The following is an 18,071-nucleotide window of genomic DNA, read 5'->3' on the forward strand; positions in this document are numbered from 1 at the left end:
GGTATGCTGCGTGAAACGAAATTCGCCAAATAAAACTTCGTCACAATCTGTGTAAAATAAATGGCAAATCTATGAAGCTGTGCGTACTTTTAGGCTATGCGAACGCCAGATTTGCCGCTATTATTTTACATTTCTAAGAAAAGAACATTTCTAAGAAAAAAGTGAAAGTTCAAGAAATCTGATTTTTAAAACAGTTTGATTTTTTTGTATAATGTAAATCATCAGCTCACTATACCTTCAGCAAGATCTCCCCTATCTCCACTGCAGTTCTAGCTGAGGCAGGCATCTTGGATTTCACTGGCTCCTCCTACCTATATCTTCCCAGCCAACTGCAGCGCTGAAATCTCGCACATGCTCAGTTAAAATTCCTTGTTGCTTATTAACCCTTCTAAGCTATTTTCAAATCAGCCAAACCTGTGTGTTAGCTGCTGTTCAGTAGTGCTGCCACCTGCTGGAAGTTAGTGTGTGCCCTTCATTTGCATAATAACATCACCAGCAGGGGACAAGATAGGGAAATCTCCTGATACTTCTAGTGGAGGAGTTTACTAAAACAAGGCATTCTGGGTAGAATACTCAAAGCAGTGTTACAATCTGAGCATGCTCCTGAAATTTGCATATTATAGTCTCAGTATGGTCTCCCTCAGTGAAAGAACCCATTTGACAAAGTAAGGGATTTTTTAAAGCGTGCAGTTTTTTTCAAAAAACTATATATGTAGTTTGATTAAACGTGTTTATGTTGTACTGGTCAGATTGTTAAAAGGTGTTTGATTTTGGGTGTGATAGGTGCCCTTTAAAGGTAGCTGTTTTATACAATAGTTGCTCATATTCCACAGATGTATCAACTAATGGAGCAAATTGTAACAGTTTAGAATGTATCTGGATCACTGAGCTGCCAGACTGAAACACCAGAGACAGAAAAGTCTGTCAACCCCAAAACAGAAATTTGCCTAATCAAAGAAAACATAATTCTAAGGAATTCTATTAAATTTTTTTCTAAAAATAATTGCTATTGAAAGCAGCATTTGCTTAACTACTGGCTGTTACATTTTAAACAATGTTGCAAAAGTCTTAAGGTGGCCATACACGGGCAGTTTAAAGCTGCCGATATCGGTCCTTTAGACTGATTCGGCAGCTTATCTGCCTGTGTGTGGGGGCTTCTGATAGTTCCCTTGTCGATATCAGGCCAAAAATCGGCCAGATATCGATCAGGCAGTTGCTAGTTGATGCGGTCCTACAACCTGTCTGTGTCCATTCTCTTTGTTGTAATCCGATATCTCCCTGCTGTTAGTGGGCATATCGGGCACAGATGCATTCGTTTGTCAACCTCGATATATACGAGCAGATCTTATCGTGTATGGCCACCTTAACGGAACAGTAATATATGAAAATTAAAGTGTTTTAAAGTAATACAAATATAATAAAAATTGGGGGCAGCCATTCAAAGGAGAAAAGGCTCAGGTTACACAGCAGATAAGCTCTGTAGAACATAATGGTGTTATCTGTTATCCTCTATTTAACCTGTGCCAAATAGCCTTTTTTAAATTTCCACCATTGCTACACAGCAGCTTGTTTATAGAAAGGGACAGACAAACACTGCTTTCAATAGCAATACATATATAATAAGAGATATTGTAATGAATGTATATTGTAAAGTTACTCAAAATTATGTTTTCTTCTATTAGGCAAAAAAAATATTTTTTGGGTTGACATTCCCTTTAAACTTTAGTTTTGGAAAAAATGGAAAGCATTTGAAAAAGTTTTTATTTCTGGTGATCTGAAAACAACTGAACTGAAAAAAAGTATTTGGAAAGTTAACAACCCCTTAAACACTTTCCTTTCCCTCTGCTGTGCTCAGCACTGAGAAAATATGATGTTATAGTGCTCCCAATACAGGCACTTCATGACATGACAAACAAGTCATTTATGCCTGGGGCTGTGCAGAAGGAATTGTTTTCATGAAGCAATGAGGAAGTACAGTAAGTGTAGGGACCACAATAAGATAAAGAGCAAAAATGGTACATACAAAATATGATTTTCTTTTAAATTGAGATTAAAGGCACATTTTCATGTTCCCTTTTTGTAATCCATTGTTTTAACCTTTTATTAAGGTATAGCTTCTTTGCACTAATGTTCATGATTTGTGCTCTGTATTATGTTGATGTTATTCTTGTTTTGTCTGAAGACCTGCTTCTTACTTCACTTCTTTATTTCCCTTGTATAATTTCCGTGGTTTCCAGAAATGCCTGTAAAATAATGTTGGCTCAGGCCTCCCATTCACCCTGCTGCTCCGTGCTTGTCCGGATAGGCTGGGTGAAATCACAGTCTGCTGATCAAATAGGATGTTACTGAGCGCAGCAGTTGGGAATATAGGGAAGTTTCTTCATATTCTCCACCTGCTTAGTAACATTTCTGCTATGTGAAAATGGAGATAAAACTGAAACACATGTGTGCCCGGGCTTCTTCTGAAAATATGTGACGGATTTTTTTTATGGGAATAGAAATGACACATTCAGGTCTATGAATATATTTATTCTTAGTCTGAAAAAGAGCATATTCATGTTTAATTACTAATACACAAGACCTAGGCACATAAAAGTTGCAAAGAAGAGGAAATGGTTAAAGGATAAGTAAAAAAGTGTATGTAACATTGATAAGGGTGCTATTCTAAGCACTTTTGCAATGTACATTCATTGTTTTATTTTTTTATTCCAAGAGAATCTTATTTTAAAGGGCATAACAATTTCCCATAGATATAGCAGAGAATAGGGTACTTTAATAAACAAACACAGTAGTCTGTGTGTGACGTATACTGGCCCTTGGTCTTAAAAAAGTCACCTGTATGTCTCATTAGCTCTCTTCAATTAGAAAGTTACACATGGAACAGTTGTATCAGCGATAGCAACGGGATCTTTAAAAAAAAAAAAAAGATTCTCGAAACACAAATATCACATAAAGACTGCATGCAGCATTCCTGCTGCTGCAATCTGATGCCCCCCCCGCCCACACAGCCCTGCATACATTATACTTTATTTTTCCTGCTGCGGATGGGCATTTATAAACAGTCGGGGAAATGTCGTCAGGATTCACCGGGATCGAATCTGGGTCAGCCGAGGCCCATTGGCTTTACCCCAGTATCTCACTGGTCCAATCTGACTCTGACTGTGAAGGGTTTGAGAAAGGAGAACTTAAAGGGTTGAATCACCTGTAGGTTAACATTTAGTATGTTATAGGATGCTCAATTCTAAGCAACCTTTCAATTCGTCTTCATTTTTTTGTTTTTGAATTATTTACCTTATTCTCCTGATTCTTTCCAGCTTTCAAATGGGGGTCATTGACCCCATCTAAATAACACATGGTCTGTAAGGCTACACATTTATTATTATTGCTACTTTTTATTACTCATCTGTCTATTCAGACCCTCTCCTATTCATATTACTCTTATTCAAATCAATGTATGGTTGCTAGGGTAATTTGGACCCTAGCAACCAGATTGCTGAAACTGCAAACTGGAGAGCTGCTGTTTACAAAGCTTAATAACTCAGAAACCACAAATATTAAAAAAATTAAAACCAATTGCAAATTGTTTCAGAAGATCACTCTCTACATCATACTAAAGGTGAACAAACCCCTTTGAAGGGAATGCAAATGCAGTCATTTTGGAGCAAGGAGCTGGTCACTGCTCCTATATGAACTATAACAAACAAGGGAAAGTTGTGCTTATCACTAATTTTTAAAAACATTAAGCAGGGGTGCAATGAGATTGTGACCACAAAATTCACATAGACAAATACAAGAGTTATGGTAATTGAATGGTAATTGAACATGTAAAACAGCATAATGGAGGAGCTAGAAAGTTATGTCTTAAATCATATTCAGTGGAGGATTAATGAGATCAGAGGCCCTAGGCTACACTTGCCCTGATATGGCCACAATTACTATTTTCTTTGTTCCTGTGTTTGTTAAATAAAACAAAGCTGAGCATTAACATTTGCAGATATTTTTTTTAGCACACTAATTCCTGCAGTAGTTGTCTACTACTTTAACTTACAAAATGAACTAAATATGTTATTTGATTCCCAAAACCTTTGAGCTGTATTCTTCAAAATATGCAGTTGCGCTTAACATGAGTCAAAAATAGTTTGAACTGCAGCAGATGATCAACCAGTCAGATTGGTTGCTACATATAAAGTGATTTATGAAGTACTGTCTTTCATTGTGTTTAGGTTCACGCATTTACTGGGATGTTCGCGATGACAGAGCGAGGTCACGGCAGCAATGTTAGGGGCATTCTCACAGAAGCAGTTTTTGATCCACAATCTCAGGTAGGCAAAAGCTACCAAAATCAAATGCCGATGAGAAAATATAAATTAAGGCATTAAGGCTAATGTAACACTAGACTGTTTCTATGCAAGTGACTGATAGGAGTGGATCTGTATCTATCTGCTGTGTATTAAGTGGACTCACAGGCGGTGCATCAGCCGTTGTGCACACAGAGCAGATTTGGCACAAGAATGTATGACTTTCCTCAATTGCTTTCTATTTTAAATTTTTTTTTACTGTTTTTGTAATATTGAAGTTTAAACTTGTTCCTCTCTGGTGTTTCAGTCTGGAAATTTAGTAATCCAGAAACAGACTCTCTGAACTGTTACACTTTCCTCCATTAGTTGATACATTTCTCAGCAGCATTTGTGGAATATTAGCAACTATTGTATCGATTATAAGGGTCAGGGCACACGCTCAGATTTGGGGGGAATCGCCTCTTCTTTGGGGCGACTAATCTCCTTGAACTGCCTCCGGCTAGCTAGAATGTAAATTGCCGGCGGGATGGTACTCGGAGCGATTCGTTTTCCGAAGTTGCCCAAAGTTTCCACGTGAGGCAACTTCAGGCGACTTCAGAAAATGAAGCAATCCGAGTGCCATCCCGCCGGCGATTTACATTCTAGCTGACGGGAGGCAGTTCGGAGAGATTAGTCGCCAGGTGACTAATCTCCCTGAATCTGAACGTGTGCCCTGACCCTAACAGCTACTTTTAATAAAACTCAGGAAATCTGCTCATCAGGGCCAAAGATAAGAAATGTATCAACTAATGTATTAAATCAGACTGGTTTACATAGTTCTTTGACCCCCCCTCCCAGAACTGCTCTAGGGGGGGCATGAAAAATGTCAATATCAGAAAAACAGTAAAGAGCATTTGCATACATGTACTGGAAAAATGATCAAATTGTACAAAAATTTTTTTAAAGGGCCTTCACTTTTATTTATTTTCCTTACATTTATTTATTTATTTATATCCTGTATTTATATATAGTGCCAGCACACTATAGTCATTCCCTAATGATCTTATCTAACTAGACTTCAAGCTGAGCCCCCTGCCACTGCTCTAGGCCCTACCAGGGGTTTCAGCCCTACAGTTTGGGAACCATACTGTTCATCAGTCACAGCCTCAATGGAGCTTACAATCTACATTTCCTGTCACATTCACACCATTACACACTAGGACCACTGTTTTGAAGGGTACCCATATTGGAATTAGTTCTTTGCATGGCAACAGTCCTTAACACTAAACAGTTTTACCAGCCATTTGTACTAACTTTTAGGGATTGATAAAAGTGGTTTGCAAATCAGGAATAACTCAACCCCCACCTGACCCATACAAAACCTTTACCTCCATCTGACCCTAACCTGTTGTAATTGTAGGACCTGCACCCAATCCACCTTTTTCTCACCCCATAAACCACTTCTGTGCGTACCTCTTATTCCAAGGAAGGGCATCTTCAGAAACAGAGAAGTGTACTTCCCCAGTCTGACCCACACCCAACCTGAACTTACAATGGTCACCTAAATTTCAACCCAGACCCATTGGAGGAATGTAGTACAACAGCTCCCATTTTATGTACAGTATAGATACTAATATATAGAAAACAAATGCCCTATTTTTATAATAAGCAACGGTTTCACAATACACTTTCTGATTAAGGGTTATATTAGCTGGTAACTCATTCTTTCCCTGCAAATTCTGTTAAAAAAAATATAAAAAAGACCCTTGTGTGATGGCTGCAATCCCTTTTTGTCTTTTCTTGTGACATTGCAGGAGTTTATAATAGACACTCCTTGTGAAGATGCTGCAAAGATGTATATCGGTAATGCAACAAGAGGGAATTATGCAGCTGTATTTGCACAACTCATCATTCATGGGAAATCTCAAGGTTTGTATGAGCGTTTTAAAAACAAAACAAAAAAAAAAAACATGGAAAGCTACAATATTCTAAAATCACTTAGACACCTCCAGCATTTTTAGTTGCTTATCTGCTTCTCTTGGGGTACTTCTGCTGAGGGTTTCATCCATCAGACTTGAGCAAGATTATGGGGGAGATTTATTAAGGGTTGAGTTGTGTTTTCCACAAAAAAAATTGAGTTTTCGAGGTTATTTTTAGTTGATTAAAAAAATCAAATTTTTCAAGGTTTAAGAAAAAAAAAGTATTATACCCCGACCCTGGAAATAGTTCAAATCCAAAAATATACACCATGTAAAACCTATTGAGGTCATGTAGGTGTCAGTGGCAGAGGTCTTTTGAAATATTTGAAGATGTTAATAGCCTTCATGATGTTCAGGAATTTTGGTGGGTTTCACTCGAAAACTTGATCAATTCGAGCTATTTGATTTTTTTTTCCCAAAAACTCAATCCATTTGAGTTGTTGGGTTGTTAACCTCGAACTTGCTAAAATTCGACTGTTGATATTGCCCTCTATGAATAAGAATAGTACAGAACTTTCACCAAAAATTTCAGTCAGTGCACGCACCCTTCTAGAACACATGTGAATCTGGGACCAACAATAGAATACGAGAGCACTAAGCAAACTGTAGTGCCTTTTTTTGAAGAAGATGAGCACCAGCTGGGGTAGCAGGCTAATGACTAGAATCACTGGAGGTGCCCAAAAACATTTTACCCTCCCTAAAAATTGTTTTTTTATTTTGATCATATTAAAATTATATTATATTACAGTACATTGCAGATAAGATAATAAAGGAAGGGAAAGAAAAGAGGCAGGAGAGAGGAAAATGTGCCATAGGGGTTTTGCGGTTTGGGGGCAAAGAAGCAAACACAGTGTGGCCTCACAGCTCTATGGCTTTTTTATTTCCTAGATGGATATGAGTGAGTCTTCTGTGATTGATGAATTTGCAGCAAGCAGAATGATACACAACCATATTAGCCCTGCATTTACCGTTTACTAGGATGATTTAAAGAACCAGGCGGTAATGATTGGCTGTATTCCTAGAATGCAAAGCCATATCAAGTTAAAGCTAACAATCCAGCTGCATGACTGTAGTAGTTTGTTATTTGACACACCCCACTGGCTTAAATATAAAAGAAAATTAATATCATACTTACCGAAATGTTCTCAATCCTACGTGCACACAACAATCTATGCTTTTCCAGAAAAAATAAACTTTTATTGTCCTGCCAACTGAACTGCCCTTAAAACGCTTTCTCCAAATTGCGCCTCAGTTGTTGACTTCACATCTAATTGATAATGCTTTAGAAAAGTTGTGAAAGAGCTCCACATTGCTGCTCTGCATACTTCATTTGGTGTGACCTCTGCCTCAATAGCCCATGAGGTACTTACAGCTCTAGTGGAGTGGGCATTAATCCCCACTGGCATCTGTTTTCCTTTTGCAGCATAAGCCTTCTGTATACTCCAAATAATCCATCTGCTTATTGTAGATGCTGCTGCTGCATGTCCCCTTCCTGAAGAGATAATGAATAGCTGCTGCGACTTTCTCCACTTAGCCGTTCTTTCCAGATATATAGATAAACATCTGACTAGATCGAGTTTACTCCACTTTTTCTCTAGATCAGATTGAGATTCTGGAAAAATGATGGTAATACAATTTCTGTATTTATATGAAAAGGCAACTTCACCAAAGTTGAGAACAGACAGGACGCTGAAGCAGAATTACTGCTGATATGCTCTTTTATTTTCCACACAACATGTTTCGGACAGCATATGTCCTTTTTCAAGTGTGAATACAAGTGAATTACAAAACGATTTATATAGACCACACAGAGGTGAGTGTAACCACACCCCCCACCTGATAAATTAATTAGTAAGCATTAAACGATCCCATATGTGGATATATGTAATATATCAAAAGTTCATGTTGTGACAATCATATAAAACAAAGTGCAGGATTTCCCATTTTCAAAGCCTGGAAGATTAAAAAAGACTGTTAAATAAGTGTTAATAATAATTCATGTGTCTTAAAAATTTTAATATGTATCATAACCACATATATAAATAAACAAGTTAAAAACATTAGAAAACTTGATACAAAGCGGAAGCACTGCCTCGAATAGGCCTACTTCTGCTCAGGACACATATTGCACCACAAACATATATATATTAAGCTTTCCCTGCTGAAATATGCATTTCGAAAGAAGTATAATCTTACCCTTTAGAAGCGAAAATTTGATTTTCAAAATCTGTAAAAAGATTAAAAAATTGTGTTATCATAAGGCGAATTATAAAAAGGGTATTAAGCTCCAATGGTCATTAAGGCCCATGGGTGACATTGTGTTGAGTTTTTTAATCCATCGAGCTTCATGTTGAAGGAGCATTTTCTGAATATTACCCCCTCTTTTGGGTAACTTAACATTTTCCAATACAAGCCACCTTAATTGCATTTGGTTGTGACCATGAGACGCAAAGTGCCTAGATACTGGGGTGTCTGATTGGGTACCTGATTTAAAATTTCTAATATTACCCCTGTGCTCTTTAATTCGTTCTTTTACTGCTCTACTTGTTTGGCCTATATAGGCCAAACCACAGGGGCATTTTAGCATGTAGATTACGTTCTTAGTGTCACAGGTAGAAAAATCTCTTAGGTTTATAATGTTACCTCTAGTGGGATGATTCACTGATTCACCTTTAATAATCGACGAGCAACATATGCAGTTTAAACATGCAAATGTGCCTCTTTTTGGTGGTCCCCAAAATGTTGTTTGTCTTTTATGGTGTATAATGTCCGAAGGACATAAAGAGTCTCTAAGATTACGACCTCTAGTGTAACTAAAGATAGGATTTTGTTTAAAGGCAGACCCATATTTCGCATCCTGTTGCAGAATAGGCCAGTATTTCTTGATGATTTGTTCAATTTTTTTACTTTGTCTCCCATATTTTGATACAAAGGGAATTCTATCTATGTTCTGCTGTTTAGAAACGGACCCTTTCAAAAGATCCTGTCGATTAATTTTACTAATTTCTTTTTGTATCGATTTTAATTTTACCAAAGGGTACCCTCGTTCAGATAATTTGTGGGTAAGGGTGTCTGCAGCCCGTTTGTACTGTACGTCAGTGGTTGCTATGCGTCGTGCACGTATATACTGGCTTTTTGGTATGGCACCCAATGTATGTGGATTATGATAACTGGAATGGAGTAGTAGTGTATTACGATCTGTAGGTTTAGAGTACATTTCAGTGTAAATTTTACTGTCACAAATGCTCAATCTAACATCTAAAAAATTTAGAGATGTGTCAGAGAATTCACCAGTGAATTTTATAGTGGGATGGAACGAATTAGCCATAGTCAGCATATCTGTAAATACTTGTTCAGTACCTTGCCAAAGTATCAAAATATCGTCCACATACCGCCAGTATTTAAAAATATATTTACTGTACGGACCATTCAAAAAGATTTTTTGTTCCAAGTGGTGGACAAAAATATTTGCAAAGGATGGTGCCACCGATGCCCCCATCGACGTACCCTGGCGTTGCCAGTAGAGTTTCTCGTCAAACCTAAAGTAGTTTTTATGTAATACTAAGGTCAGGCAATCCAATAGAAAATAGATTAGATGATGGTCGATATTTGTTTCTAGAAGTGATTCTTCTATATACTGGAGGCCTTCATTCTGGGGAATGGCAGTATACAGACTCTGTATGTCTATACTGCAAAGACGTAAACCGGTATTAGGGAGGGATATGTCCTGAACTTGTCTAAGTAAATCATTAGTGTCCAAAAGGCATGTGGGTATGCCACGTACAATAGGTTGAAGATATTGGTCCACTAATTTAGACAAGGGTTCCAGAACCGATCCAATCCCAGAAATAATGGGGCGCCCTGGTGGGTTAGCCAGGGATTTATGGATTTTGGGTAACAGATGTAAAATTGGTGTACGGGGGTGTTCTGTAATAAGGAAATCCTTAGTTGATGTATTAATCACACCTTGTTCCCATGCTTCCGTAACCAGACCATCCACCTCCCTTTTGATTGCCCAAACGGGGTCATTAGATACTAACTCATAATGTTCAGGTATGGACAGTTGTCTATTGGCCTCTTCCATATACTGGGAAGTGTTCATTATGACTATAGCACCCCCTTTATCAGCTGGTCTAATTATAATTGCTGAATTATTAGTTAAAGTATGTAGAGCCTCCTTTTCCTTTACAGACAGATTGTGTAAATACTTTGGATTACCCCTTACATCCCATATTTTTTGGACCTCCTTACGTATTACATTCTCAAAAGAATGGACGATATTTTGATACTTTGGCAAGGTACTGAACAAGTATTTACAGATATGCTGACTATGGCTAATTCGTTCCATCCCACTATAAAATTCACTGGTGAATTCTCTGACACATCTCTAAATTTTTTAGATGTTAGATTGAGCATTTGTGACAGTAAAATTTACACTGAAATGTACTCTAAACCTACAGATCGTAATACACTACTACTCCATTCCAGTTATCATAATCCACATACATTGGGTGCCATACCAAAAAGCCAGTATATACGTGCACGACGCATAGCAACCACTGACGTACAGTACAAACGGGCTGCAGACACCCTTACCCACAAATTATCTGAACGAGGGTACCCTTTGGTAAAATTAAAATCGATACAAAAAGAAATTAGTAAAATTAATCGACAGGATCTTTTGAAAGGGTCCGTTTCTAAACAGCAGAACATAGATAGAATTCCCTTTGTATCAAAATATGGGAGACAAAGTAAAAAAATTGAACAAATCATCAAGAAATACTGGCCTATTCTGCAACAGGATGCGAAATATGGGTCTGCCTTTAAACAAAATCCTATCTTTAGTTACACTAGAGGTCGTAATCTTAGAGACTCTTTATGTCCTTCGGACATTATACACCATAAAAGACAAACAACATTTTGGGGACCACCAAAAAGAGGCACATTTGCATGTTTAAACTGCATATGTTGCTCGTCGATTATTAAAGGTGAATCAGTGAATCATCCCACTAGAGGTAACATTATAAACCTAAGAGATTTTTCTACCTGTGACACTAAGAACGTAATCTACATGCTAAAATGCCCCTGTGGTTTGGCCTATATAGGCCAAACAAGTAGAGCAGTAAAAGAACGAATTAAAGAGCACAGGGGTAATATTAGAAATTTTAAATCAGGTACCCAATCAGACACCCCAGTATCTAGGCACTTTGCGTCTCATGGTCACAACCAAATGCAATTAAGGTGGCTTGTATTGGAAAATGTTAAATTACCCAAAAGAGGGGGTAATATTCAGAAAATGCTCCTTCAACATGAAGCTCGATGGATTAAAAAACTCAACACAATGTCACCCATGGGCCTTAATGACCATTGGAGCTTAATACCCTTTTTATAATTCGCCTTATGATAACACAATTTTTTAATCTTTTTACAGATTTTGAAAATCAAATTTTCGCTTCTAAAGGGTAAGATTATACTTCTTTCGAAATGCATATTTCAGCAGGGAAAGCTTAATATATATATGTTTGTGGTGCAATATGTGTCCTGAGCAGAAGGCCTATTCGAGGCAGTGCTTCCGCTTTGTATCAAGTTTTCTAATGTTTTTAACTTGTTTATTTATATATGTGGTTATGATACATATTAAAATTTTTAAGACACATGAATTATTATTAACACTTATTTAACAGTCTTTTTTAATCTTCCAGGCTTTGAAAATGGGAAATCCTGCACTTTGTTTTATATGATTGTCACAACATGAACTTTTGATATATTACATATATCCACATATGGGATCGTTTAATGCTTACTAATTAATTTATCAGGTGGGGGGTGTGGTTACACTCACCTCTGTGTGGTCTATATAAATCGTTTTGTAATTCACTTGTATTCACACTTGAAAAAGGACATATGCTGTCCGAAACATGTTGTGTGGAAAATAAAAGAGCATATCAGCAGTAATTCTGCTTCAGCGTCCTGTCTGTTCTCAACTTTGGTGAAGTTGCATTACTAAATTTTGGTGCTAGGACGGAGCGCCAGTGAGACAGTTACAGGACTGGCGATACTCTCCACCTTGTATATATCTACCTTTATATGAAAAGGCGTAACTACCTTTGGTAGAAAAGATGGGTTGGTTCTGAAAATGATCTTATCTGTCGATAGAACCATATAAGGGTGTTGAATTGATAGCGCCGTTAATTCACTAACTCTCTTTGCTGAAGTTAGTGCAGTCAATACTGTTTTATATGTCAGTATTGTTTCTGACACCTCAATTCAGAGGTTCAAAAAGCTGTTCTTTTAACGCCTCCAATACTAAAAGTAAATTCCAGGAAGGTGAAACATTTATTCCTTGGAGGTCTCAATCTTAGCACTGCTGCCATAAACTGCATCATTGCTGGCTCTTGAGCCCATGATTTTCCTGAAAAAGCGGATATGGCTGATACTTGTGACTTTAAGGTTCTCATACTGAGCCCCTTGTCTAGACCTATTTGTAAAAAATATAACACCTCCGTGATCGTGAGATCCTTTAACTGCATTCCAGTCTTCTCCATATATGTTATAAATACTCCCCAAGTCCTCTGGTATGACTTATTTGTGGACTTCTTTCTTGAATTCATCATGGTATCAATAACTGATGTTGATAGACCTGCTTTTCTTTATCTCTCCCTCTCAAACGCCAAGCCTTGAGGGTTAACGTGTGAACTGGTGGATGCTAGATCGGTCCCTGTGTCTACAACCAGGGACGAAGAGGTAGTTTGATTGGACTGTCTATTGTCAATCTCCTCAATAGTGGATACCTTGGCCTTCTTGGCCAATCCGGAATTATCGCTATTACATTCGCTTGGTCCTGTCTTATCTTTTTCAATATTCTGGGCACCAATGGAATTGGAGGAAATACATATAAGAGGCCCTTCTCCCAGTTCTGTCTCATCTGCATCTGTTGCTATTGCTGTTGACTCCGGTAACCTTGAATAGAATTTTTCCACTTTCTTGTTACCTCTTGTTGCCATCAGGTCTATCTCTGGCAATCCCCACCTTCTGATAATCCCTTGAAATATCTCTTGATTCAATTCCCATTCGTGTCTGTTTAATAAACTTCTGCTCAAGAAGTCTGCCGTCTTGTTCTCCTTCCCTGGTAAATATACCACTGATAGATCTCTTAGATTGTTCTGAGCCCATTGCATGATTGGTTCCATCTCTATCATTAATTGTGTACTTCTTGTTCCGAACTGTTTCTTTATGTAGGACATCGCTGCAACATTGTCCATCTGAACTAGCAATGATCTGTCTTTGAACAAGTGCCCAAAATTTCTTAACGCCAATGCTACTGTTCTTAGCTCTCTTGCATTTGCTGGTAAAATGCTGTCCCTGGCAGACCAAAGTCCTTGTGTTGTCTTCTCTTGCCAAACTGCTCCCCAACCTTGCATCCATAGTCATCACTTCCCATTTTACATCTCCTAATAGTCTTCCTCTTGCCAGGTGATTGGTATCTGTCCACCATTCTAAGGCTGTCTTTACCTCCCTTGAGATAAATAATTTTTGATCCCAATCCTTTTTTAAAGTGTCCCACTGTGAAAGAAATTCTCTTTGTGGAATCCTCATGTTCCATCTGGCCCACTGAGTCATCGGTATTGCTGAAGTCAATAATCCTATTAGACTCATGAACTGTCTTTCCGAACAACTCGTTCTTCCTTGTATCCATTCGATCTTTTCCTTTATCTTCTGTTTCTTGTCTTCTGTCATAGACACTATTCCTCTGTCTGTCTGAAATCTCGCTCCTAAATATGGCAAATCTTGGGACAGTGACAACTGGCTCTTTTCTATATTTATGACCCAACCATGATCTTGTAGGAATGCAATTACTTGATCTCTGTGTTTCATCAAAATGTGAGGATCTCTTGCCAGTAGAAGGATGTCGTCTAAGTAATAAAAAATGTTGATCTTTTTCCTTCTCAATTCTGCTATAAGTGTCACCAGAATCTTTGAGAACACCCCTGGTGATGTTGCCAGACAAGTGAACTGGTAATGATGTATGTGTCCCACTGTAAACCAGAGAAACCTCTGATGAGTTATTGCAATTGGTATGTGTAAATATGCGTCTCTTAAATCTATCGATAGCATCCAATCTCCCGGCATAACCTCTGGAATTATGGTATATAATGACACCATCTTGAATTTCTTTATTATGAAATGTTGATTCAGACGTCTTAGATCTAACACTGGCCTGTAGTCCCCTGTCTTCTTCTTAAACATGAATATTGGTGAGTAGAACCCGGTTTTTCTCTGTGCATACGGCACCTCTGTCACTGCACCCTGTGCCTTTAATTGTTGTATATAATCTTGTAGAATCTTCTTCCTTTCCCTGTTGTGTGGAATCTGTGATATAACGAAATGGTTCTTTCTTGGCATCTCTACAAATTCTAAATAGTATCCTCTCTTGATTGTGTCTATCACCCAGACATCCGAAATTTACCTTGCCCAGACCTCTGAATATTCCTCTAATCTTCTGGGGATCTTTAAGGTCTGAGCTGCCTCCATTTCAGAAATATCTTCTGGATCCTCTTGCCGTTGCACTTTGTCCTCTTCTCCAATCCTGTGCCTGTGGGTATTCTCTGCCTGGTCTGTATGTTCTTTGTTCACGAAAGGATCTCCTGTCCTGAAAGTACTGTCTTTGTCTATCTGTTGTTGATTCAGTCAAAAATACTTGTCTACGATCTTGGGGCAAAAAGACACTCTTTCCCCCTGTTACCTTCTTTATTAATTCTTCCAGCTTTGCTCCAAAAAGCATATCACCTTCAAATGGCATATTGCACAAATTTATCTTTGATGCCTTGTCTGCACTCCATGATCTGAGTCATAACGCCCTCCGTGTTGAGACTGATAAGGCTAAAGCTGTAGATGATATCTTCACTAAATCAATAGATGCATCCGCCATAAAATCCGCTGCCATCTTTAGTTCTGTCAATGACTTAATAATACTTTCTCGATCTATCCCATGTTTTAGTGACCTTTCCACATTATGTATCCATGACTGCATAGCACGTGATACTGAAGTTAAAGCTATGGCTGATCTACATGCAGCTGCCGTAGCTAAATAATTCTTCTTTAGAATAGTTTCCATCTTTTTATCCATTGGATTGGCGAAAGATGATATATCATCTTCTGGTAACACAGTTCTCTTTGACAATCTTGTCATAGCTGCGTCGGTGGTTTCTCCCAAATTCTTTCCTGATCTGCCGCAAATGGGTACAATCTCTGCATCTTAGTCTGCACAGTGAATCTAGCATCTACTTACTCCCATTCCTTTACAATTATATCTTTTATGGTCTCATGCAGAGGAAAAGTGTCTCTTTCTCTCTTGAGCATCTTGAATGGATTACTTATGGAGGGTTGACTTTCATGTGTTTCTGGCAGTTTTAGTTCCTCTCTCATTGCATTTATTAATGGTTCCACAAAATTAAAATCAAACATTTCAAATTGCTCAGAAAATTCCTCTTCTTCGTCTTCTGATAATTCACCCACTGATAATTCTCTTTCAGGTGATTCTTCTCTGGAAACCTTTTCCGTTTGTGTGATTCTCTTTCTTGTTTGCCTTAAAGTACTTGGTACTGCTGCTTCTTTTATTCCCTGTGCCACCGCCTCCTTAATCCAAGACATAATGCCTACTGAATCTGCAGACGATTCTCCTGAAAGCTTCTTTGTACAAGCCTGGCAAAATTTTGAATGTTTTGCTGGTGGGTTGTCACATGCCACATATCTTGACCTCTCTTTAGTTCTTATTGGGGAAGACACACTACAAAAAGCTTTATATCAAAAAAGATATATGTCCCAAGGCCTCTTAGAGTAAAAACAAAAATAATTTATTGATAATCACATTTAAAAAAGTATTCAGTACATACTACCTCACATATCCCACCTTACGCGTTTGCCACCCTCCGGCGCTTAGTCATAGGCGTGTCTGACACACTAGCCAAAAAAAAAAAAATAATATTTTCCTTCTATTTTCCTTCTTTCTTTAAAAAATCTGCTGCAAAAAAACTGCCCACCTCCTATCCTCTCTGCACATAGCCTCTGGGCTATGAGAATGTCGAGACTCCATCAAACACTTAGTCTGTAAGAGAGAAGTAACCATAAGCATACATCTTGTAAAACTTAATCAGGTTTTCTTTTAAGCATGCCTACCAATTGCGCCAACTGCAATGTTTCTTTAGACACGCTGCTGTCCGTGTAGGCCAACGCTGCTGCTGTTTCTGACTTGCATGCGTACCTTATGCTTGTCCCCGCTTATGATGTCACTCTTGTGCGCCCAATTGCGGAAGTAGTGGTCTGTTGCGATCCGTGTCAAACAACTTTTACCTGCACATCAGCCACCAGGTCTGACAACCCACAGTCTCCTTACTGCATACCAAATCATCAGGCAAAGGTAGTTACGCAGTATTTCCATTCTCTTTAGCTGTACTCTTAGTGAAAGGCCACCAGGCGTTCCCTTGATATTTAAAGAGACACAACCAATAGGAATAAAAACACTTAGTGTGCAGTAAAAATAAAAATGCTCATCCAGTCATGCGTGACAGAGAGAAAAAGACAAGGAGCAAGGGGAAGGGGAACAGTTAATATAGCCTAAGAGGAGTTTTTTCGATTGCTGTGTGACGTGCTCTGTCCAGTCAGATGTGGGGGCGGGAATTACCCTCTTGTTAAGTGATGCCATATTAACCAGGGAAATACCATTCATACATGTATTGTAATCTCTGAATAATAAAGTATATCTGGGGTAAGCAGCATGACTCATCTTTGTACAACATTGCCGACCAGCTGAAAAATCATTATGATTTAACAATATGACCCTTGTGCCCTGTGTTGTTCTTACTAACACATAGCAACTGTATGTAACAGTAAACTTTACGTACTTCCTCAAGAAGCAACATTTTATTATTGTCTTCAGAATCTTTAAATACAAACAGTAATAACATATTTTGGCATGGGCTTTTGTTTTATAGGGCCTCACTGTTTCATTGTTCCTATACGTAATGAAAATGGGAAAATGTATCCAGGTGTCGAAGTAGTTGACATGATGCACAAGGAAGGTAAGAAATGAAAAGATGATCTTGGCCGTGCCCCATTCGTATTGGCACACCAATTGGCATACCAATTATAGATTTCCTAATTATTCAATATTTAAAATATATATATATATATATATATATATATATATATATATATATATATATATATATATAGAGTCCCACAGTACCAGCACTCAAACCGATGTTTCCAGTAGTGCACGATCAAAGGCAGGCATGTATATAACACGATGGATCAGCACACACTGTAATTTTGTGAAGCAATAGTGTTTATTTCATACAAAACACATTTTAATCCGACGTTTCGGTCCCACCTGGGGACCTTGAAAAAATTACAGTGTGTGCTGATCCATTGCTAATGGGTTGAGTGCAGAGGACTCTTGTATTTGTCTATATATATATATATATATATATATATATATATATATATATATATATAGACAAATACAAGAGTCCTCTGCACTCAACCCATTAGCAATATATTTAAGACAGAGACATTTTGTGCATACTGCTACTGAAAAATGCCTTACCCTTTAAACAAAACAGGGATTGTTTGTCCATATATTGCAATATATTTAAGATGGCCAATTACGTCAAAGTCATCCCATATCTGGCCAGTCATATGCTCAATTTTCATCTGATTCATTAAGAATTCTATTGTTTCGTTATACATTTTACAAAGGGACTAAGTTTTACCTGCAACTTACTAGCTGCTTTTATTAGACACCAGTGGGATCACC

At 38.0% G+C, this 18,071-nt stretch overlaps 1 protein-coding gene across 1 annotated transcript in view; it reads left to right on the plus strand.

The window, feature by feature from the left end:
* LOC108716607 (acyl-coenzyme A oxidase-like protein) overlaps positions 1 to 18,071 on the plus strand; it is a 151,287-nt gene that overhangs the window by 16,877 nt on the left and 116,339 nt on the right. Inside the window, exons 5-7 of the mRNA XM_018262858.1 lie at positions 4,224 to 4,322; positions 6,092 to 6,206; positions 17,248 to 17,334. Coding sequence (XP_018118347.1) covers positions 4,224 to 4,322; positions 6,092 to 6,206; positions 17,248 to 17,334 — 301 coding nt within the window. The remainder of the gene's footprint in view (positions 1 to 4,223; positions 4,323 to 6,091; positions 6,207 to 17,247; positions 17,335 to 18,071) is intronic.

This window comes from Xenopus laevis, chromosome 5L (assembly GCF_017654675.1).
Source record: "Xenopus laevis strain J_2021 chromosome 5L, Xenopus_laevis_v10.1, whole genome shotgun sequence".
NCBI classification, from domain to species: Eukaryota; Metazoa; Chordata; class Amphibia; order Anura; family Pipidae; genus Xenopus; species Xenopus laevis.